Raw genomic sequence first — 23,583 nt, forward strand, 5'->3', positions numbered from 1 at the left:
GGTAATACTGTCATGAGAATATTTGTTACTTAGAGCACCTTAGATGATGAGTTTTAGTATAATTAGAAATAAAAAAAACAAACCCTACATATATTTTCTGCCTAGAGAAATGTATTCTCAATGTAGATTTTAAAAAGTAAGTTATGGCTTAGGGAACTTTCAGGGTAAAATATTTTTTTTAAAATGTATGTAGCAGCATGACTACGTGATGCTAAAATACTGTACACACCATTCCTCTCAGTCAGACACTTATATAACAAAGTTCACTATTTGTAATAGACAATACACACAGATATAACCCTGAGAGTAAACACAGAAGACGCCCTGTGACCAGAACAGCAACGTCCACAGAGAAGTTTCCTGAAAACCTTATTCAATACAGTAACTTATTTGTTCAGATCAGTATTAGTATCATGTGCGACAATTATGAATTTAAAATCGTCTCACACTGAGGATATTAAATATTCCTGTTTTAAAATGATTTGATAATTTGCAGGGAAGTGGTGTGTAATTGTGACTTGTTGTTTCTTTCAGAGTTAAAATTTGGATCGGATCCTGTGACCGTTCTTTTAGCATGTCAAGCAAAGTCCAGAAGGTGGTCCCAGTAGGTAAATAGCTCCATGGGGCAAATAAGAGGCGGGCCGGATGGTGACTGTATCCTCATGAGTGATTGGACGAGGTGAATCTTTAAAAATCTGGATTGTGTTGAAGGCAAATTTAGTAAACAATAGTCGAGGAAGAAGAACACATCTTTGCTGCAACTGATTTGGACAAGTCATGAGTGGATGTCCGTACTTTGAGAAGAGGCATTTGTACGTTTTCATTGTTATTGCACTCAAGGAATTTGGCTGCTTTATTTTTTTCATTTGCTTTTAATCTTTTGTAACAACCTTCTAACACTTGTATTACTTTAAATGCTCAACATGATTTGATTGTGTTAATGGGAAAACGACAGGTAACTAAAGGCCTTTCTTCACACTGCAGGTTATTCAAAAACAAGCCTCCCAAAACAGAAGATGATGAAGATGCCTCTCAGGCAGGGGTTAACAAGGCCAGTAAAGGAGGTATTATCTATGGAGACTACCTGCAGGTAGGCAAATACCACCAATTACACATGTCTGTCTTTGTACGTGACTTTTTAATGAAAGTACTTGGATTTGTTGTTTTGGGGGTTTTTTTATATTTGTTTTCAATTTAAGTGTTTCATTTCTTTCAAATCCTCAGCTCGATAAAATAGTCGAAGCTCAAGTACTACAGAGTGAACTGAAGGGTAATAAGATCCATGATGAGCACCTTTTCATCGTCACCCATCAAGGTAATACTAGGTTTGAAGTGTTAAATAGATATTTATTGTCTTGTCTCAAAGAAAACAAAACTGTTGCTTTAGTCTTGTATTCAACCTTTAATTGTATTTACATTTTTAGGTAATTTAACTAAAAAGATATATTTTTAAATGTTTAATCATATACGTTTTTGGAGGGTTTTTGCATTCCAGGGGAGACATTTTTCTTATTAAAAGAGAACAATAATAATAATAATAGTAAATTAATTTCTATCAAAAAGCAATATTTTTTACTTTAAAATGTATAAGGCCAAACTTATTGAAGTGAGCATTTTTGCAGTGTAATTAACACTGACTGCTTACTGAGCTATTTGTATACTTTGTACTATAACACTATATTGTATGATGCTAAAAATGTTTGTGTTTTATTTCAGCCTATGAACTGTGGTTCAAACAGATCTTGTTTGAACTTGATTCAGTGCGAGAGATCTTCATCAGTGGACATGTGAGTCAGTTGCCTTTGGTGAAATAATATTTATTATGTGATTACTTTCTATTCTTTTTTTTTTTTATATGAAGGGAAAAGTTGGATTAGCAGGAAAATATATGATCCCATTTTTTAAACACCCTGAATTAGAGCAGAACATTTTGTTCCACTGAGTTCAGGTCTTATTGATATGAGCTGGCCGTATTGCAGATTAAAGTCTGCTCAGAATATAAATCACAAAGTAGAGCAATTTAAATTAATTGAAGGGTACATAATCATGATAGAACACTATGATAGTCAGATCTCACTGTGTCTCTGTTAAAAGAAAGGTTATATTGGATTGCAGACTGAACTTGTCTCATTTAGTCATTCTATAAGATTTTTTTTTTTTTTTTACAATTTTTTTTTCTTGTTTGAATAGATATTTAACAGTTTTACTATTTCTCCAGGTCCGTGATGAGCGCAACATGCTCAAAGTCAACACTCGCATCCACAGGATTGTAATGATCTTCAGACTGTTGGTGGAACAGTTTGCAGTTTTGGAAACAATGACAGCCTTGGACTTTTTTGACTTTAGGTAAGCTTATAAATAACTTCTAAGCCAGCTCTACTTCAGCTTTAAAAATGTTACATAATGCACTCCTCCATGATAGTACACTCTTTCACTGTCAGCTTTGTGTGCATGCATGCGTTACTCATGTGTTTGTGTGTGTGATTTGATATGTGTAGGGAATACCTGTCTGCAGCCTCTGGCTTCCAAAGCCTTCAGTTTCGGCTCTTGGAGAACAAAATCGGGGTCCCGGACAACCTGAGGGTTCCCTACAACAGACGTCATTACAGGGACAACTTCAAGGGTCATGATAGTGAGATGTTACTCGTCACTGAACAGGAGCGCACACTATTAAAACTTGTAGAGGTATGTCCAAAAACCATCAACCACCTGCACATTGTCAAATTTTAGATTAAGTCAGAAGTTAATAAGAATTAGGATTTTTTGTAATTTAAATTTGTGCAAAATAAACTAAAAAAATAAATAAATATAGGAATCTCCATCTCCTGCTGAATAGGGTATTAATGTAATAACACCTTGAACTATTCTTCTTAGGAGTGGCTGGAGAGAACCCCTGGCTTGGAGGCAGATGGATTCAATTTCTGGGAAAAGCTGGAAATCAATATATTCGATGGGTTGAATCAGGAGAAGGAGAAACTTGAGGTAAAATATGACTTCCAGCTTTCAGAACAAACTCTCTCTGCTTTTCCCGGAGTGCAAAGATGATTGACACAGACTGTATTTTTATTTATGTTTTTTTAGAAAATGCCAGATTCTGAGGAGAAGGAGGAACTGATGGAAGAGCTGGTCAAACAGAGAGAGCTCTTCACATCCCTGTTTGACGAGAAACGTCATGATCATCTCCTCAGCAAAGGTGACTGCTTCTTGTCAACAGATAAAAATGACTGATTAATCAGATGTCACAATCCTGTGTTTTCCAGGACTTCACATTTGTGTTTATAGTCAATATTTGACTCAATTTGTGTCCATGTTAATGCATTAATTTATGAATGTTATCCATGTGCTTTTGTGAGCTACTGTGGAGATAATATATTTAAAAATGTATATTTTTACTTTTACCAACAAGGTGAGAGGCGGCTCTCTTACAAGGCTCTACAAGGTGCTCTGATGATCTACTTCTACAGGTATGTGACAATTTTTACAGCCTTTCTTCACCTTTACTTCACTGTATGCTGTGCATCTGTTCTGTTTACCTAAGATTCATATAGTTATTGTATACACTTACTGAAAAGTGCACACATGGTCTTCCACTGCTTCATTGGGTGATATACGAGTAGTATTACTCAAAGGTAACCAGGCTTTTGAAACCTGTGCTGTAAAGGCATGTCACATGAGGCTCATTAAGGGTTTGCATGTGTCAAGAGTTCTGTGCTAATCATTAGAAGGTGATAATTAGTGTGAAACTGTCGGGTTTAAGATTTTAACTGCGAGTGAGTAGTGAACAGCAGTTGCTCTTGTTTTACAACTGATATCAATACCACCAAAATACATTTTCATTTGCAAGTGGTCCTTCCAAATCCTAAAGTGATCCCTTACCTTTTAGAGAAGAGCCGAGGTTCCAGGTTCCATTCCAACTGCTCACCTCCCTCATGGATATTGACACCCTTATGACAAAATGGAGATGTAAGTACTGTGTATGTTCACCAATAAACATGAAAATGGTGGAGGAAGAAAAAATTATACTCCAAATCAATGCTCTACTATTTTGCCTGGGGGCAGAGCTGGACTAACAAGGGAGTTTTCAGGGCTAAACTTAGTTGAACTTAAGAGGCAGAGAAATAACATCCACCATGCCTGCTGATCAATCCAACAGCCTATTCCCATGAAATAAATCTTTTACTGACCCGTTTCACTTATGTCTGAACAAATTACAGCTAAAATGAAACGTGCAGAGCCAAACATCACGAATATCACAATTAATATTACTGTTCTTTTTTTTTGCCTTAGACAATCATGTGTGCATGGTGCATCGTATGATTGGCAGCAAAGCTGGCACAGGAGGATCATCTGGCTACCACTACCTGAGATCTACTGTCAGGTATTGTTTAAACTTTAACCTACTTATTAAACACTTCACACCGCAAGCACAACAAAAGAACTACTTTGTGCTTATCTAAATTGACCTGGCATCAGTAGTTTGATGAAGGTTTTGTCCTTTGAAAAGTACAATTTGTAACAAGATGCACAATTATGATATAAAACTACATGAGTGAAATATTTTAATATGTGACTTTCTTTCCTCTAGTGACCGCTACAAAGTGTTTGTGGATCTATTCAACCTGGCAACATTTCTGGTGCCACGTCACTGGGTGCCCAAGATGAATCCCAACGTTCACACATTCCTCTACATGGCCGAGTGCTGCGACAGTTCCTACTGCAGCAGTGAGGACTCTGACTAGGGAGCATCGATCTCAGTCGTCTCTTCTGACTCCCTTTGTATCACTGCAACTGACCTAGAAGCAGTAGATCCTTTGCACAGCTGAAAAGAGTTGGTGACAGGTGCAGAGGTGGCCTTCAAATTTCGACTGACAAAGCACATGATGTTTCAGTCTTGGACCTCAGATTGACATCAGGTTGATACACCTTACAAAGCTCTCATATTGATATATCTTGTATTAATAATGGCAGTCTTATGAGGATTTTAGAGTGAACTATAACCTATATTTGATTGTAAACTCAAAAAAGGTCACTTTTAAATCATCTTTCATCCCAACTTAAGGTTATCCAGTATCCAGAAAAGGGATATTGTAGTTGAATGTAGGAAGGAAAAAAGGATGGTTGACAGTGTAAACCACAACAATATCAATTATGGAGAGATGGTTGGGATTTCTTTTTTAAACCACATTCTGACACATAAATATACATGACACAATTTGTACTTTTAAATGTTTTGCAAGCTAGGTGAAAATTTAGTTTGACACTATAATCAGGCCAAATATTGCTGAACAGTCTGCAGCACAGAGGTTCACAAATCAAAATCAAACCTGTAATAGGGTCTTACCCTGCATACAACAAATAGCCACATTAGACTATTTTACTCTAATCTCTGATCTTGACCAGTCACACAGCAGATGGCTCCTTGATAAGACTTGCTTAGATGTTTTCTCAATAAAATTATGTAAATTCACTGACCGACCTGAAAGCAAATAGATCAGTGAGAGCAGCGATCAAACTGCTGGTGATGATGGGATTTTGTAAATACATCATATTTCATGTCAGCATGCAGAGGAGGCTCTTCAGACTATAGTGATGTGGCTCAAGTGTGAGAGGAAGTAGATAAGATTATGATAAACCTCAGTATAAACAATGTCAACATCTAAAACAACAGAACAATTTGCACAGCATGTAAAATCAGATTATACTAACCATGAAATGTGTACATAATGTTAATAATGTAGATGTTAGATATATTTGGTATATTATTCTATATAATGTTAAATTCTTTTTTGTATGTATTTATGCAGTAATTGATGTGATCTCTGTATAGATAAATTTATGAGCCATATCACCAATAATATGTATCTACTTTATGTATTTAATAAGATGCATTTTTGTAAAGTGCATCTATTCTTATTATTACAGTATTTGCAGTGTTGTGTGTGTTGATTGCTCAGTTACGATTCAACATTTATCAGCATATAAATGATTTATTTTGTCTTTTCTTTGTGATGTAACATGGTGACATTTCAATAAAAAAACATTATTTAACATGACCCTTGAAGGCAAACTGGTGACTGATGTTGGCTGTATTTAATACATGGAAAGTCACTCACACAAACAAAAATAAACTTAACGCTGTCAAAGATAAACAGCTGCCACAGTATCTGCAACACCTAGGAAGAGACCAGAAAAAAAGAGATGCTGTATTAATCCCTGCGGGGATAGTGATGTAGCAACATAGTGCATAGCGACATAAACACTCCACACTAACAGGAGATTTGCAACATAAAGTGAGAAGATGTAAAGATCACACTTACCACAAACATTGCCGCCAATTTTTATATAAACATAGCCCTCATTCCCCCATGTAGTTCCCCAGGAGTTCTGCACAATCCAGTATGGAATATCCCCTAAAACAGACAACATGCCTTTCAACATTGAATTATTTACAGGGTAAAGTAGCACTAAGTGTGTGTTTGTGTGCGGGTGCTGCAGCTGAAACCACTTTAAATTGTTATATAATCACTTGTTTTCTTGTGTAATACCCATAAAAACACAAGTGTGTCAAATAATTAATGTTAGGAAATATAAAATCCTGCTGTGTGTGAACCATAATCACTGAAGCAGCCGAGATATCATGCTGATAATATAACAGCTGTTATAATATACTTGTACCTTCAAAGTCAACTTTTCATAAACTTTAAACATTTTGAACTCTGCATATTGATTTTTTTGTCACAAAGCTATAAGAGGTAACTTTCTGAACCTCTATACTTAGAAATTACCTAACATGACGTCAAGAACTGCACACAAAACAGTCTTGTTTACCTACCCGGGTCTCTCTGATCGCAGTGTACCAAAGAGGACGACAACAGGATGACAAACCAACAGAACCAAGAACACAAACACAAATATTTTTTCACTCACTGCTGGGACTGATTCTGTTTCACTCATACATTAAACTTCATCGCCTCAAAAAGAGGGAGGCTTAATCCCTTTTTAGATCTGAAATACATAACAATCCTGGCTTCATCAAGCTGTTTATGTCATCAGTGAATTTTACATTAATGTTCCTTACAGTTTTATTCAGGCATGACAGGACATTTATGGAAAGACAGTATGCTTGTGCAATATTTAACACCTGGTGCGTGAGAGGGAGCAGAGAGTGAGAGAGAAAGAGTTTAAAATGTTATGATAGCAATGAAACAAACTTTTTTTAGTTCGTTCAATCGCTGTTGGATTTTAAAACTTGTTTTGATGTTGAATCATGAAAGGACCCTCACCCTGGCTTCTTCCAGTGAATCCATTGACACATTTGCCCATCTAATTTCCTCAATTAACGTTATTAGAGAGAAAATTATGTTTCCTGTTTAATAAATTATTGTGTAAGAAAGAAACATGTAAGATTTATTTGTGTACAGTATAGCAGTGGCATGTACCAGTAGTGTCATATCCAATAACCAGGACAGCATGGTTAGACCAATGGCTGGAGCAGTGATGCTGGATGATTCCTCCCAGGTAATCCTGCCAGCTGACAGCATCCACGACAGCAGCCAAAGGACCATGCTCCACAAGCTGACCCATCATTGCCTCCTCTTGACCACTGGGGAAAATAACAGAACAAATTACTCTTGGGGTAGCTATTCTTGTGACTGAACTGCTATTTGAGGTATAATCATGTGAGTTTTACTTTCAGTCAGGGGGTTTGGAGATCTATGGGGATGGAGAGTACAAACTGCCATGTTCAGTTTTGGCCTATTTTTGTGCCGCCTGCTCTGATCCAGCATCTCTCAACCCTCCCCTCATCTCATTCACCCAAACAGTGTATCATTCTCTTACTAACTATTCAAACTACCTCTTACTAACATTTTTAGTATGTAAACATTTTTCATATGTCATAAAATTGTCCTTTTCCGAATTATCTCTGTTGTACATACAGAGCATATGCAGGCACCGTCTGCCACTCCATACTGTGTGTTCACCCATTAAGGACAGCTGTGATATCCTCCTCTCTAAGCTCATGACTTCTTGGATATGCAGTCTAAGTCAAATGTGCCAAATCTATAAAGAATGAAGCTATTTTGCATCCTGTCTTGCTTCTTGTCTTTTTGAAACTTTGTTTGTCCTTTGCTATGCAGTAGTTAAGATCTTGCTCATAAGCCCCTTTAAGACAAATGACCCCTTGGTCCCCACCCTTAATGACTCAGCACTCTGATTTTTCTAAAGTCAAATGTTCAGACTAAATCAACGGAGTATTGAGATACAATGTATTTTAGTAAAAGTTGAACACTCACATTAACTTCTTTTGAAAATTATTGCATCTTTGCTTTACTTTCAAGTTTAATCACTCAAAACTTGTATTATATTGAAACATTTTTTTTCAAATAAATCACTCCCTCAAATACATGTTGTGTCAAAATGAATGAAAAAGCAGGGATAAGAAAATGTCATATTAGGTTAAAATATTAGAAACTCTGTTAACTATACTGCATTTAAATTAAAACTACATTAACTCAGAATTCAAAGTCTAGTTATTGTGAGCACAAAATACTCAATACTGTGTTAATTAAAAAAAGAAAAAAAGTATTACATAAGCATGAGTGAGAGTTAAGGTCCTATTCAATATTAAATAAAGAAGATCTGATTAATTTTATCTAACAGTAACCTTTGGGCAAAAATGACTGGCCCAGAGTCAAGAACCTCTGAGCTACTGGGTAATCCATGTCTGTGTTGACACAGTAAACACTGTGGTCTGTCATTGCGTTGGACCAATCCCCCTCCACTCTCCTCCGCCCTTGGTACTTTATGAAAAACCACGTTAAAATTCCATGTGATTTTACCCAAATACAACTTTGTTAATTTTTAGCCTTTATTGCTTATAAATACATTGAAGATGTGTCTTTTACCTGAAGTCATGTGCAGCAAAGTTCTTCACAGCAACACCGCCATGTGACTGGGAGAAAAAATGGCAGATTCCTGTCTTGGCCTTGTAGGAATACTCTGACTGAGGCACCACTTTAATTCTGGTCTGGATTGAAAATAGTTAATCTCAGAGAGTATATAGTTATATTAATACAAAATTCACACTCTTATTATTTATGGAAGATCTGGGTACAGGCACTTTCCTAACTTATGTTTGAGAATAGCAATTAAATCATGTTTTGCTTACAACATATCTCTCTAATTAAAATATATGCCAGTATAAAAAGCTCAAATTTAACAGTATGGACATATTTTCACAGCTGTCTCATCTTTCATCTGTCACTTAAAGGACACAGAAATTATCATTGCCCAAAATGATGTGAAAATATCAACATACTTGCTTTAACCAATTCAGAGCCCGCACTGGGGACCCTCCATTGCAGCCTTCATTTTGGAAGGAGCAGTCCAGAACTTGTTGCACACTGAGCTGCTCCAGTTGTGAGCCTCCTATGGCATGGACGGACTGCACGGCACCGACCACGCTGAAAGCCCAACAACTTCCACACTGCAAAAATGAAATGATAAGGGATTACAGAAAGCATGACAAAAATCTGTATCCAAACTCTGATAGAACCGTGTCATGTCTTACTATCCATTTTTCTTATCCCTGTCCACAGAGAGGTTAATGTCTTGTGAAAGGACACTTCAGCATGACAGAGACTTCATTTCTAATTAATGATGGTCTCTGTTATCATGACTCCCTGTTGGCAAAATCACTGCTGTAATTTATCTTAAAAAAAAAACTACTCCAGTACAAAAAACAATGTAGATAAAACAGGGTGTCAGTCTGAAAAGCACCGACTACTATGGCTACTAGGTCAGATGGCATTTCATTGTGGATCAAAATCTTGTTTTTTGATAAGGCATGTACAGTGAGAGTGGATGTTGCTGTATGTGGTGATGAGGTGAGATGATCTGGCCAGTCAGAGTGAACTGTGACTAATTGTTTTCTGCTGCCATCTACTGACAAAAACACCTCAGGTGTACCAACTCAACATATTTCTGCTTTGGTTCATGTTTGATCTTTAAGGGTGACTATCAAATTATATTTTTGATGCCAAAAGTTGTTCCTATTAATTCACATCTGATAGTAGATCATATTGATTTCTTGAAACATTATTTTTTCTCCTCTTTTTTATATTTCTTTTGAGAGAGAGAGAGAGAGAGAGAGAGAGAGAGAGAGAGAGAGAGAGAGAGAGAGAGAGAGAGAGAGAGAGAGAGAGAGAGAGAGAGAGAGAGAGAGAGGAAACGTTATGTAACTGAGTGCATCACTTGCTCTGTAACATTTGCACAGGTAATCTCATTCTCCAAACAGCATTGGACTATGCTCAGTTTGCTTGATCGGTGTAAATTCCCATGACTATGATGAAAACCTGAGCTCTCAGTGTGTAAAAATCCAATATTTTGTTGCTCAATATGGTTCCATGGCTGAAAATCAATGCTGAAAATAAAATCAGTTATTAGTGCTGATCATACTGAATATTAGGGGCCATTTCCTCTCTCCTTTAAAACGATTAAATACACTTCAATCATGAATGTTGAAAGAGAAATGGAAAAACCTGATCAAAAAGAATTTAGGAGTTGTGAGTGGCTTGACATGTAGTGTTTTTGTGCCTAGAACTGCATTACATTTTGTGACTGTTTCTCTCCTGCTGTTTATCTGTTGTGGAAGCTTAACCCAGGCAGGTCCACAGACAGAGCCAGAGAGAAGGACAGCTGGACAGACAAACTGCAGTACAGCAGTGGTACAGCAGGTGAGTGTGGTCATGTACAGACTCTCCCTGGAGCACTAAGCCTTGCCTGAGTTCAAGAGTACAATATATGTTTTTGCGCAGACTTCTCCGTGTATATTATCTCACTCTCCCTTCAGACAACAGCTTTACAATAAAAAAAATATATATACATATGTATCAGCCCCAACGGCAAATTAACTAACAATAGAAAACAGTTACAATAGAAAAGGAGCAGAAACTGAACCTTCATAGAGGACAAGCAGCAGATTGGTTGTTGGTCTATGTATGTGGGAAAGCTGCAAATGAATTGCCCATTTGGGATAAATAAAGTTGTCTGAATCTGAATCTGAATCCATCTCACTAACCACTCCGTGTCCGTGTCCCCAGGACCACTCTGCTCTTACAGCCAAAGTCACACTTGGCAGCTCACTTTATCATTTTCACCTGCTTTTCCTTGAACATTAGTAATAAATGTATATTCAACTCTAGATCTGAGACATGGTAATATTAACTGATGGCCATCATGACCTTAATATCTTGTCAGAACAGAAAGGGAACGAGAAGACGACAAGACAGTTAATGCACTCTAATAAGGGATGTAGATCCGAAAGATCAGTATCAGGACTGATCTTGGCATATTTTACTGAATTGGTATCAGCTACAATAATCCCCATCAAATATCAATCCTATGTTGTGTCCACCTAAGCCCTGCTGCAAAGCTGCTGTTGACAGACGGGCTCTACAGTGTGTGCATTTTATAGCACGTGCAAGAGAAGATTACAGTGTATGGATGTGAAAAATGACTTTGGCAAAATTCTAAAATCTAAATGTGAGAAGTTTTCTCTATAGCTGATCGGGTCACATACATTTCAGGAATAAAACCTACTAGTCAACATTATTTTGTCATTATCTGATGACTCATGCCTTTTGTGGGGCTCCTTATATTTGTGTTTAAAACATATTTAGGTGTTTGAATGTAATCCAACTGTGTCCATATCTCTATAAAGTTTCCTATATGCATCCATCTGTGTAATCCTTACTGCTTCTTGGTTCTGGACGGGTGCCACCACTCCTTTATCCCTCCAGTCAAATTTGGCTGGTAGCCCCTCTGTCTTCAGTCCAGAGAAGAGAGGAGCTTTGTCAGAGATTGTTCGCAGGTAGAGCTCTGCGGTTTACAGATAAAGTTCAAAGTCATACTTGGATACATAGATGCATGCATGCATAAACAATGTACAGATTCAGACCAGTCAAGATTATCAGCTGAGTTTAAAACAATCCACTACACAGACATAACATAGCTGAATACAATTCACCTTATGAAGCAACCTGGGTTGTCAAGAAGCTGCTTCAATAGCAGATTCAATAAACAAATATAGCTCCAAGCAGCAATTGTCAGGTTCAAACCTTTTGTACTAGACAGAAAGAAACAGTTCAATTGGTCAAAATAAAGCTGTGAGCAAAAACGATCAGGTTCAGTCTTCACACAGCCGAGCAAAGTCACTACAGCTGCTAAAATTATGTTTATGGAAGTAGTGAGACCAATCACGCAGTTGTTTCATCATCAGAAAACCTGCACATTACAATAATTCACAATATTATGACTCCAGTGAGATGAACCAGGATTGCTAAAAGACATATTGAGTTATGAGCAAATGTGTGATTGGCCACAACCTCCAGCGCCAATGAATATGGCACTTCAGATTTCGGTTAATACTTGCCCCTAGAGCATGCAAACCAATGTTGGCATCATTCTTTCCACTGGGTTTTGAAATACACATCTTTGCCATTTGCAGAGCACCCTATGTGTCTGGTTTAAAATAATTTGGTAGGCATATTTTCAATCATGGACTGAAACTATGAACCCAGCTTTATAAATGGTTAATCAGTTATGGCCATTATTTGCTAAGCCCAATGTGTAAAATGTGTATCTCATGCCAAGTTTCATGGTTGAACACTTGACATTGTAACTGGTTGTGAGCTGGAATGAGCAAAAACGCTCATTCTAGCTCACAGCAATTTGAGAAATGTGACAGAAAAATAATAAATAATAGACAGCACGAACACAGAAAAAAAAAATGTCATTTTAATTTTAATATTAATTAGATTCTGCTAAAGTTACAATGAGTGACAATGTTTCAAGCCCACCTCTGAATTCCTTCTGTGAGAGGTTAGAGAACTGGTTGGTGCCGTACTTGGCAGAGTGTGGCGTTGTGGAAATTGAGTTCAGGTATGCGTGTCGCTCTGTAGAATTCTTAAAAAACACATATTAAGTTAGTTATTATTATGAAAGTAAAATAGTCTTTCGTAATAACAATAAGAAGATGAATATGAAGCAAAAAACACGGAGCTGATTCTACATTTTACTCCACTGCGATTACCTGACACGTATAGTTAATTTGCAGATCTAAATTGTACATACAGAACATACAATCAGTTAATACAATATGACACATTGAAGATGAATCGTTTAATCCTGTTAAATCTAGCTGCATCTCAACCAGCTACATTATTAGCTTACATGTTAATTCCTTAATACCTTATTAATAATCCAATAATAGAATGGATGTGCTAATAAAGTACTCTGAGTTAACAGATGGCACAAGTGACAATTATAAGATAATGATTGATGTTAAAAGAGAAGGGCCATGAAGTCTTAAACAATAAATAAAAACATGATAAATGTAAATAACACTTATTGAAGTTGCCTAACTTAGCTTAGATAGCTGCCATAATATACTAGTCCATCCAAGCATAATAAGGCTGCAACAGCAAAACCTCTGAATATTCTCATTTATTTCTTATTAATTCAACTTTTCACTTATAAGAAAAAAAAATCTTCTTTTTGTTAGTGGCTCCTCTAAACATCCAAACACACTGCCACTACATTATAGTAGCGATACTTTTTGATGGTCTCAGTTTCTCATCCACCCGTCACTTACTGTTCTGAATTGCAGAATAATCCACCATCAGTGTTGGGGAGTAAGTAGTTTCTTGTAATGACATTACACAATTTAATCATGAAATAAATGTAACTGTAATCTGTTACAGTTACTGAAAATATGTGTAATTAAATTACAGTTACTTATGAAAATGTTGAATACAAAGGGGGTTACATCTGAAGTCAGACCCTTAAGATTTTGCTCAGGAGGGTTCTTTCCTCATTTTTTAAAAAATATTTAAGTCTTTGAAATCTTTTTTTTTTTTTTTTTTTTTAATATATATAGTAAATAAATCATGACGTGGGCTTATTTAGAGCACACATGGGCCTAAATTGTCTCACAGTACCAATTATGCCCATGCCAGACTTTTGACTTTTTTAGTAGAATATAAACCCAGTAGGGCTCTGAGATCTACTGACTCAGGTCAGATAGTGAAGCCCAGAGTTCAAACCAGACATGGTGAAGCAGCTTTTAGCTGTTATGCTGCACACAACTGGAACAGACTACCAGCAGAACTGAAATCAGCCCCAACTGTGAACATTTTTAAATCCAGGTTAAAAACACTTGTCTTCTCCTGTGCTTATGATTGAGCTCTTTCAAAGCACTTTAAATTTTAATCTTTCATTTGCACTGTATGTCCTTCTAATGATTTTAAAGCAAATCATTATTTTATGCTTCAACCTTATATTTAATGCTCTATTATAGTATTTTATTTCTCTTTCTATTTTTCTGTACTTTGTTTTTATTTTATTCTTTATTATTAGTGTATAATGTTTCCATGTCTTTACTATTATTGGGTTTTATTTTTATTTCTCAAATTGCATGTTTTTTTTTTTTCCAATTTCCAATTTCCAATTCTTACTGTTAAATGTTTGTTTTATGTAAAGCACATTGAGTTGCCATTGTGTACTGAAATGTGCTATATAAATAAAGCTGCCTTGCCTTGCTTCATAAAATATATTATATTATATCCCAAAATCCAATGAATACATTTTCAAATGAGAGATAAATCTTGCTTTATGAGAAATGATCTCCCTTATAAATCATGTCAGTATCCATAAAAAATACCTGAACTTAGATTTTGGTTGACTTCATGAATACACCTACAAGTTGAAAACATTTGTTAGAAAATATAAGTAATCAAAAAGTAATCAAATGCAATAAATTACATTACTTTGATTAAGTAATTGAAATAGTTACATTACTTATTACATTGTAAACAAGTAATGTATAACCTATTACATTTCCAAAATAACCTTCCCAACCCTGAAAATAATCAACCATGAATATATAAAGTATAATGCTTCACTTTTTTCTACCAAAACATAACATTTCCTTTTTCAACACGAGTGGGCGTGGTCTACAGTGACGCACAGTGTGGTTGCTTTTGGTACCTGTGTAAAAAGTGTTGAGTGTCAACAGACTTTTTTTCTGTAAGTGTCTCTGTTTACTTCCCACTCTCTCCTACCTGAAAATAGAGATGACGGATGAATTCCTCGCTGTTGACTTCATGCAAGCGGTGAATTTGCTCTCTGAACGACCCGAAATCAGTCCGGCTGTCATCAGAGCTTCTTTCCTGACAGCGCAGAGGAAAAACGAGTGTGGAAACAGTGGCTACAAACACCGCACACAGCTGGTCGCCCCTCATTTAAAGGAGAGAGGTCGATTGAAAACATGCAGAGCAGCGGTGAATAAAGAAGGGAAGTACTCAACTTCAGATGTTCGCGGAAAACGTGAGGATTTTTATGCGCATGCGCAAAATTCAAGACGCGTTGCATTGGAAACAGAAAGTAAAATTGAAGCATGAAGTTAAAATGTAAAAAAAAAAAGAGTTACATTTTTTTTTTTTTTGATTAAAATGAAAGAAATGGAGAGTTGGCAGTGCACCCAAATATAAAACATATGCGGAAATAGGCTTACATGAGTATGTTTTTTGTACCTTGATACCAAAAGTAATAAATACATCATTTTTTTAAAAGGCCTACATAAGCATTTATGTTTTTATAAACATCACAATACCCAACTATCATAACTCAAAGTGCTGCAAATCACAGTCCTACAGTTGAGGGATTTTATCCTGCATTTATCCAGAATTTAACAAAAAATGTAAATCTATTTTTTCCAGGATTCTATTCAATCACAACTAAATAATTATGCAAAATGCATTCAGCCAGAATTATACTAAAATATATGCAAACATGCATTTAAAAGATATTTTTTTCAATTTAATTTGAATTAAATTAATGTTTATTTACTTAATTAAATTCTATCATGAGTAAAAATGTATACAAAAATGCACTTTGAAATGTGATTTTATCTCATTTATTCCGAATTGAATACTATTATGAGTAAAAACCTATTAAAAAATGCATTTCATGTCTTATCTGCAACCAGAAGCAGTTCTGTTGTATATTACAATTGTATTTGCATAACATGTGAACACCCACCCACTCACACACGGTACAATAACATTGCAGTAGGTCAGGCACAGTAGCAGCTGCAGTGAATGTTTTTTACCAGTCTTTGTCAGGACCAGCCAGCCAGTCAGTACACTGAGAGAAAAGTAGGCTACTCTTGTGCTTTTATGAGTGGCATCTGATCCTGCCTTCATCATAACCAAAGCCCCTCTCTAACGTGCCAGAGGAAATGTCAGACCCAACAGAGGAACTCACCAACAAGCCCTTCACGGCCCAGTTGTCCAATGTTTACCTTAGCATCTTGGCACTGTTCTGCTTCAAGCTCTTCATTAAGATTTCTCTCAACTTGCTGACATACTTCTACATTATCCGTGGGAACCGTAAAGAGGCTGCCAGGATATCAGCAGAGTTTTATGATTATGGCCAACAACACGGTGAGTACTCTGATATAAACATAAAAAGCCTTAGAGGTGTTTTGGTTTTTTCCCCCCATAAGATGGCTTCTTTGTTCTAACAGACTGTAACGTTTGATCTATACATAACTACGCACTAAAGGCAGATTCAGTGTATAGTATTATCATAATGCAACTGTGTTTGCACAGTAAACTGAGCATTATGTTTGATCTCGGGCACATAAGGTCATATGTAGAAAATATAAATGTTTCCATTGAAATCACACTCCCCACACACACATCTATGCACTCACAATTTCCATGTGTACAAATGAACTATAAATACTGCATCGCTAATCCAATGAATACAAAAAACATTAATTCTATTCACACTGATGCATATTGAAGATATGAATGCTACCCAACTTATCTCTTATTAGCGTAATAGCTACTTATAAATCCTTAACTGCACATTTAATATTAAACGTGGACACTGTAGGCTGGAAGATCTTTTTCTCCTATGTATTAATAGAACACAGTCATGATACCCCCCTCTTCCCTCACCCACCCCCATCATGCCCTAGTTTCCATTCCCAGCTATGCAGTGCACCCTTCCACACTCAGACAGCAACCAAAACAACACTTTACATTCTCAGGGACAGGCGGTTCGAAGGCACATTCTGGGGAAAGATAGACCGGACAACAACATAATCAGCTATTATTCAAGGGGATGTTTAATTTAAAGTGGACCTACTCCATGGAATACTAATTAGCCAAGCTCAGGATATTAGTCACAGCCCCGTATTTATGGTCTTCCTTTGATGTCTGATGTCTGTAGCTGGGTCTTTTTATTTCAAATTAATGTCAGTCATGGAAAGCAGACTGCATGAATAAAATTGCATGAATGTATTAGAAAACACTAGGCTGATTATTATCTGTAAGTTATGATTGAAATGGAAGAAGATGATGATGCTAATGTATGGAATGCGTTTGCTGTTATTATGGACATTGACCAAGGTGTGCTTACTGGCAGATTTAATCACATTTAATTCAAATGGCAGCATCTGATTCTGATATAGTTGTTTTAGATTGTGAATGAGATTAGTTTATAGCGGCAGGTCAAGTCAGGCACCGGCAGTCTCATAACAACCTGTTTCCCATGTGGTAAACTTAAGCTACTTGAAATCCTAGTGCAACTCAGACATTAGTTAGACTGTGATAAAACATGCAAGAGCTGTAGGGGTAAAATATGAATTTTGATGAAGAAATCATGAAGAAGAAGAAGTTGATGAATTCAGATTTGATGCTGGGATTTCATTAGGCAGCTGTACTTGTAGCATTATAAACTATAATTAATACATTTGGATTTGATGAGAAAAATATTAGAGTGAGTAAAGAGATTTAATTGTACGATACAATTAATAAGTTTCACTGGTACATAACTGTCAGATCTGTTTAATTACATTCAGCTCAGCATAATTAATATTCAAAACTTAATATTATCCATTAGACACTTTTGCAAAACCTAATTTTGAAGGTTCTTAGTTTAACACTTTAAGGACCAGTGCGTAAGATCTAGTGTTAACTAGCAGCGAGGCTGCAGATTGCAGCAAACTAATAACCCTCCCCTTTCAAGTGTGCAGGAGAATTATAGTGGTCGCGAAACTCACAAAAAAGGCAAAAGGTCCTCTATAGAGCCAGTGTTTGGTTTGTCCTTCTGGGCTACAGTATGAACATGGCGGTGCAACATCCCGAGCTCCTTCAATGAGGATCCGCTTCCTATGTAGATATAAAGGGCTTATTCTAAGGTAACAAAACACAACAATTCTTTTTCCAGGTAATAATACACTAATCAAAATATACTAATGAATATTATATTTTATCTCTACCAATAGATCAACCTAAATCTTGCACACTGGTCCTATTGATAACTGTATTATAGGATAATTTATGTCAGTAATACTCCAAAATAGATGGAATATTTGTACTATTGGCTGTGCAATTTACTGTAGACATTGTCACTATTATCTTCTTGTACTGTCGCTAAGCTTTTTACAGCTTGTTCCTCTGCAGTTATTGTAAATGGCTCTTAATAAGAGCATTAGTTAAATAATAATCAGTGTAAGCAGAAGTATGCACTAATTTCTTATTTCCATTGCAGGATCCTGGGCAGACCGCTCACCCCTGCATGACGCTGCCTGTCAGGGTCGCCTCCTGGCCCTGAGGACCCTCATTTTACAGGTAAAGAGAAGACAGTCCCCTGGGAGAGTCATGTGCAACCCCTCATCTGTACACATCGGGTCTGTAACGATCCTGTCTGTGTGCAACTGAATTCATATTAGTGGCTTTGTAAAGTCTCAGATAAGGAGGTCGGGATGAAAGTCACATCAGCATCACACATCACAGGTGTTTTATGATATTTATAATTGTTTTAATAGATTAAATTTAGGTTTTTACTAGAGCTCCCTCTCTTAATTTTGTGTATCAGTTGCACAAAAACATTTTTAGAAAGTTGTAAAATATTTTCATTTTTGTATATTCTGGGTCACATGAGGATTACTCGTCAAATTCCTGACTAAAAGTACAGTTTTTAATGTTATTTTCTTCTCTCAAATGTAAAAAGAATTGGTCAAATTAGACCCTGAACAGTATGTAAGGGTTAGGAATACCTGTCTTCTTTACTAGACATGACATATAACTATATCAGACTAATTATCATATACTTGTATTGAATATGAATGTGAAGCTTAAGCTACATTATGGTAATAATGAGCTGCTTACAATGCCAGTGATCCAATTATTACAGGTTGTAAGAGTTTCAGCTAATGTCTTTCTTATTTCATTAACTGTAAATAGTTAAAATCTGACTATGAATAACAAATGTTGTGATAAAGGTAAATGTTGGATAAAAAGCTGTTTGTGCAAGCTTGCGGAACTATGACTTACCATTTAAGCAACTGTTATACAACACTAACATTAAAAAAACAATAATAGTAACCATTTCTAACCACAATAACTACTATATAAATGTGGCATCAAATGAGGAAAGATAGTTTTGTTAGATAGAGTTCAGAGATAGATATAGAGTTGTTATTCACTGCAAAAGAGATGACCTTGCAATGTGCTCAGATTTCTGAATTTAAAAAACCCTATTTCCCAGCTGATTCCATCAGTCAAACAGACTGAATGTTCACAACATTCACAAGGAGAAACTGGGAGACTCTCCTTTCCCACTTGCATTTTCAGCTGCCCTCAGATGAAGGACTGTGACTACAAGAGAGCAATCCATTTCAGCTACAAAGCCCACTGCTGCCTTGTTCTTAATAAGTTAGACAAGCCCAGGACAAAGCAGGGATATAATTATGGTATTTACACAGTGATTTATTAGCTGTTTACCAGAACTCTTTTAGATCTGCACTTTAATTAGCAAGCTTATTAATTTCTTTTGTTAAAATGTGACTGTACAGTATAGTTAGTCCATTACTGACAACCACAACAGAGAATGATGGGCCTGTTTTACAGATAAGCTTTATTAATACCCTTGCAATTCCTAGTGTTCACCAATAGAGGTTGACAAAGGTCATGTGTTGCTTAATGCCCTTTGCCAAATCAAAATGTTTATGTCTGTTTGACTCTGTTTCCAGGGTCACAATGTGAATGTTTCGACTATAGACCATGTGACACCGCTTCATGAGGCCTGTCTTGGAGACCATGGTGCCTGTGCCCGAGCGCTCATTGATGCAGGAGCAAATGTAAGATTTCATTGCGACCTCATGACTCTTTAATGTTGCTGTACTGCACAGGTCAAATGCAATTTCCATGGCTGGAAAAATTTGGGTGGAGGCGACAAATGAGATCTCCTTTTAGAGCCACTGCAGAGCTATTAAGTTGTTGTTCCCCTTCAACTGTTCCCCCCAGGCTGCTGCTATTAGTCAACTTGCATGGTTAAACAAACAAGGCCTAAAAATAACAATTAAAAAATGTGTTCACAGGTCAGTGCCTCTACAATTGATGGAGTCACCCCACTGTTCAACGCCTGTACAGTGGGCAGTGTGGCATGCACTGAAATTCTTTTGGAAAATGGAGCAAAACCCCAGAGCCTCGTGTACCATCCTTCACCAATTCATGAGGCGACCAGTAAAGGTAATAGTTACATAAAACACATAAACTAATATGTTCAGATTTATTTGTGTATACAGTATAGTTAAATGTTAGGGTTTTATTAGTTTTTTTGTTTTATTTTAACAATATATCTTAAATCTATACTACGATGTTTGACGGCAAGTTGTGTTATTTAAGAACGCTTTTCCAAATGCATTAAAAGTATAATTACGTTCCGATGGAATGACATTGGTCTTAAGTTTCAGGCCAATGTTAGAGGTTCAGAAAGGTTTATATTTCAACACTACCACTCAATATTGGTCATTTCATATTACATACAACCACATATCATTTTAACTATTTACAAGGTACACTTGATCCTGTCTTTCAACCTACATTTGTGTCCTTTACTGCTCTATAAAACACTTTCTAATAAACGTGCACTGTGAAAAACACCTTTAAAAATATATCCCAACATCACTCGAGTAGACAGCTTGGAGAATTATCTCACATTGTCACTGATTACTGCCTTCACGCTCCATTACTTCCAGGTCATTATGGTTGTGTGGATGCTCTGGTGACCTGGGGGGCAGATGTGGACATGGACATTCCTCACCTGGGCACAGCCCTCTATACAGCCTGCGTCTGCCAAGAGGTGGAATGTGCCAGGAAACTCCTGAGGGAAGGTCAGCCTCTCTGCATCCCTATACAGACATGGACACGCCCTGTATGAACAGACACAAGAACATACAGTATATTATAAATACAAGGAAATGAATATGCAAACACATACAGTACATGGATGCAAACACAGGGTTATAAAAGCCTCTGAAGAAGCATGCAGACCCACAGACAGACACAGTTGAACACAATTATTAAAACAATTAAAACACAGCAATTAAATTATCAACAATATATTTTTTTTTCTTTGTTTGTTAATTTATCAAATCAAATCAAGGTGAGGGAAAACGCCAGCAGACTAAGGAAATAATTGAAATTTGAGAGAGGGGTGGTGCAGCAATCAAATATAGCCCACTTTGTCTTGCCACTTTTTAACTGAAAGCACCAAGAACACACCCATTCTCTCTCAGGGCTGCTGAAATCCTGCAGAAATCATTGCACAGAGGAAGAGAAGGTGAAATGATGGAAAGAAAAATGTCAATCACAAAATAACTCCTGGATGACAATAAATGCCACATAAAGATGATATCTTACAAGTATTTGAGAGTAATTTCTTTCTGTAAGACATGTGTCCTCTCTAACATTTTGATGGCAGAAGAAATGCATAGTGATTCCTTGATAAATGGACATAATGCATAATCTCAAAATATCCTTCATACAGGTGCCGATGTACAAAAAGGCAGATCTCTGGATTCGCCCTTACATGCAGCTGCAGAACAAGACTGCACAGCAGTAGTGAAGCTGTTGCTGGACTTTGGTGCAGACATTAACGCCAGGAACACAGAGTTTCAGAGGCCGGTAGATGTGGCTCCACCTAGCAGTCTAACAGAGGGCTTCCTAATGCTGTATGAAGGTAAAAGTTGGCCAGGCATACACCTTTGTTTACTTATCTTGCTTGTAATTTCTAAAAAATACTGAGCAGTTGTCAGCCAGTTGTTTACGATTTTTTTCTATGTCCATCTTGCAAAATATATTAATTGCATCCTTTTCATAGCTACACCACGACTGCTGAGCCCGCTGTGTCGTCAGTGCATCAGAAACTGCGTTGGCCGTGACAGACTCCATCTCCTTTCCCACCTCCCCCTGCCCCACAGGCTCAGGAGCTACCTGCAGTACCAGTGATAGGCAGAACAACTACATTTGTCTGCCTACTGTAAATGGGACATACGCCTTTGACTCAAACAGAACATTGTCTTCATTAAATCATCTTGCCTTTATCTGCCAGTCAGAGTAGCACGAGCAATTAATTGAAATTAGTCACAGAACAGCCACTGAGTAGCTGTTTACTATGTGTGAATGTGGACCTGAATGAATGTAAAGCAGTGGGTTGGTGAAAATGGCTTAAGAGTTAGCCTTTTCCGAATAAATTATGGTTAAAACGATAAAGAAATCATTATTTGCAATTCAGATTTGAAGTATTCAGAGTATGCCTTACTAGTTGCAGTAGCTACAATAGATTGTCACACTTTGAAATCAGCGTAACATAATTGCACTATACGTGAATGAGTATTCATAGTTTTGCTTTTGATACCAAATGCATTATACACTATTAGATAATAAAACATTTCTATGAACTCTTTTGCCTTTTAAAATACTTTATGTTGTCATTGTGGGCTGTGCTTTAATTTTCTGAAGTTTGACTTGGTGTTGTAGAGGAAATACAATCAAATTCAAAACTTGGTAAACAAAAGTGGTTGAAAAGTTTAAGCTTGGATTATTGAGTGGTGACAACTGGTGGAGGCTGACCTTGTTGAAAAGTCCCAGATGGAAAAATAAATCTGTGGAGCAGCAAGTGCTTGTTCTTATTGCTGAGACAATAGTTAATCCAGAAATTTTGTAATCCTCCTAAAACATTCTGAAATAATCATCTGAATAAATACGGGCAAAATATGACTATAGAACTGAGAAATAAAGCAAAACATTTTTAACACTCAACTAAATATAAATAAATCAAATCCTGCTTTTATAACAGTAACATAGAATATTGCCAATTGTTTTGTTATTTTTATTCCAGCAGTTATGATATAAAAATACAATTAATCTGGAATTGGCTGTCTACTCCAAAAGCAGCACTGACTCTGCCCTACTTGTCATGATTTAAGACTTGGTGATGGATGCAGTTTCTCTATATAAAGAAAAGGAATAAATGGTATATACTGGTAAATACTGACTCACACAACGGTCGGGCAAGTAAAGTAGACATTCAAACCATAAATAAGTAAGGAATAAATAAGGCAGTGATATTAAGGACATTCATTGAAGAAAAAGAACCTATTTAAAATGACTACAGTCAGCATTTAACAGCCTGATAGTAGACTGTTAAATGCTGACTGTAGTC

At 36.5% G+C, this 23,583-nt stretch overlaps 3 protein-coding genes across 3 annotated transcripts; 2 read left to right on the forward strand and 1 right to left on the reverse strand.

Annotated features, from left to right (window-relative positions):
* The first annotated feature begins 655 nt into the window (after positions 1-655).
* Positions 656-6,053, forward strand: tdo2a (tryptophan 2,3-dioxygenase a). Its single transcript, XM_062425568.1, has 12 exons — positions 656-812; positions 985-1,090; positions 1,225-1,315; positions 1,717-1,787; positions 2,219-2,346; positions 2,499-2,685; positions 2,875-2,982; positions 3,082-3,193; positions 3,407-3,464; positions 3,884-3,963; positions 4,288-4,378; positions 4,586-6,053. The coding sequence occupies exons 1-12, from the start codon at positions 778-780 to the stop codon at positions 4,737-4,739; spliced, it is 1,221 nt and encodes a 406-aa protein (XP_062281552.1). The 5' UTR covers positions 656-777; the 3' UTR covers positions 4,740-6,053.
* On the reverse strand, positions 5,780-15,437 carry ctso (cathepsin O). The gene is made up of 8 exons (XM_062425571.1): positions 15,123-15,437; positions 12,861-12,966; positions 11,756-11,880; positions 9,320-9,487; positions 8,907-9,028; positions 7,440-7,603; positions 6,318-6,410; positions 5,780-6,173 (listed from the first exon to the last, which is right to left on the reverse strand). The coding sequence occupies exons 1-8, from the start codon at positions 15,300-15,302 to the stop codon at positions 6,139-6,141; spliced, it is 993 nt and encodes a 330-aa protein (XP_062281555.1). The 5' UTR covers positions 15,303-15,437; the 3' UTR covers positions 5,780-6,138.
* A 357-nt stretch (positions 15,438-15,794) lies between these two features.
* On the forward strand, positions 15,795-22,985 carry asb5a (ankyrin repeat and SOCS box containing 5a). The gene is made up of 7 exons (XM_062425569.1): positions 15,795-16,505; positions 18,625-18,704; positions 20,108-20,215; positions 20,456-20,606; positions 21,116-21,250; positions 21,907-22,098; positions 22,240-22,985. The coding sequence occupies exons 1-7, from the start codon at positions 16,301-16,303 to the stop codon at positions 22,365-22,367; spliced, it is 999 nt and encodes a 332-aa protein (XP_062281553.1). The 5' UTR covers positions 15,795-16,300; the 3' UTR covers positions 22,368-22,985.
* The last annotated feature ends 598 nt before the right edge of the window (positions 22,986-23,583 follow it).

Source organism: Scomber scombrus, chromosome 9 (genome assembly GCF_963691925.1).
Source record: "Scomber scombrus chromosome 9, fScoSco1.1, whole genome shotgun sequence".
In the NCBI taxonomy this organism is placed as follows: Eukaryota; Metazoa; Chordata; class Actinopteri; order Scombriformes; family Scombridae; genus Scomber; species Scomber scombrus.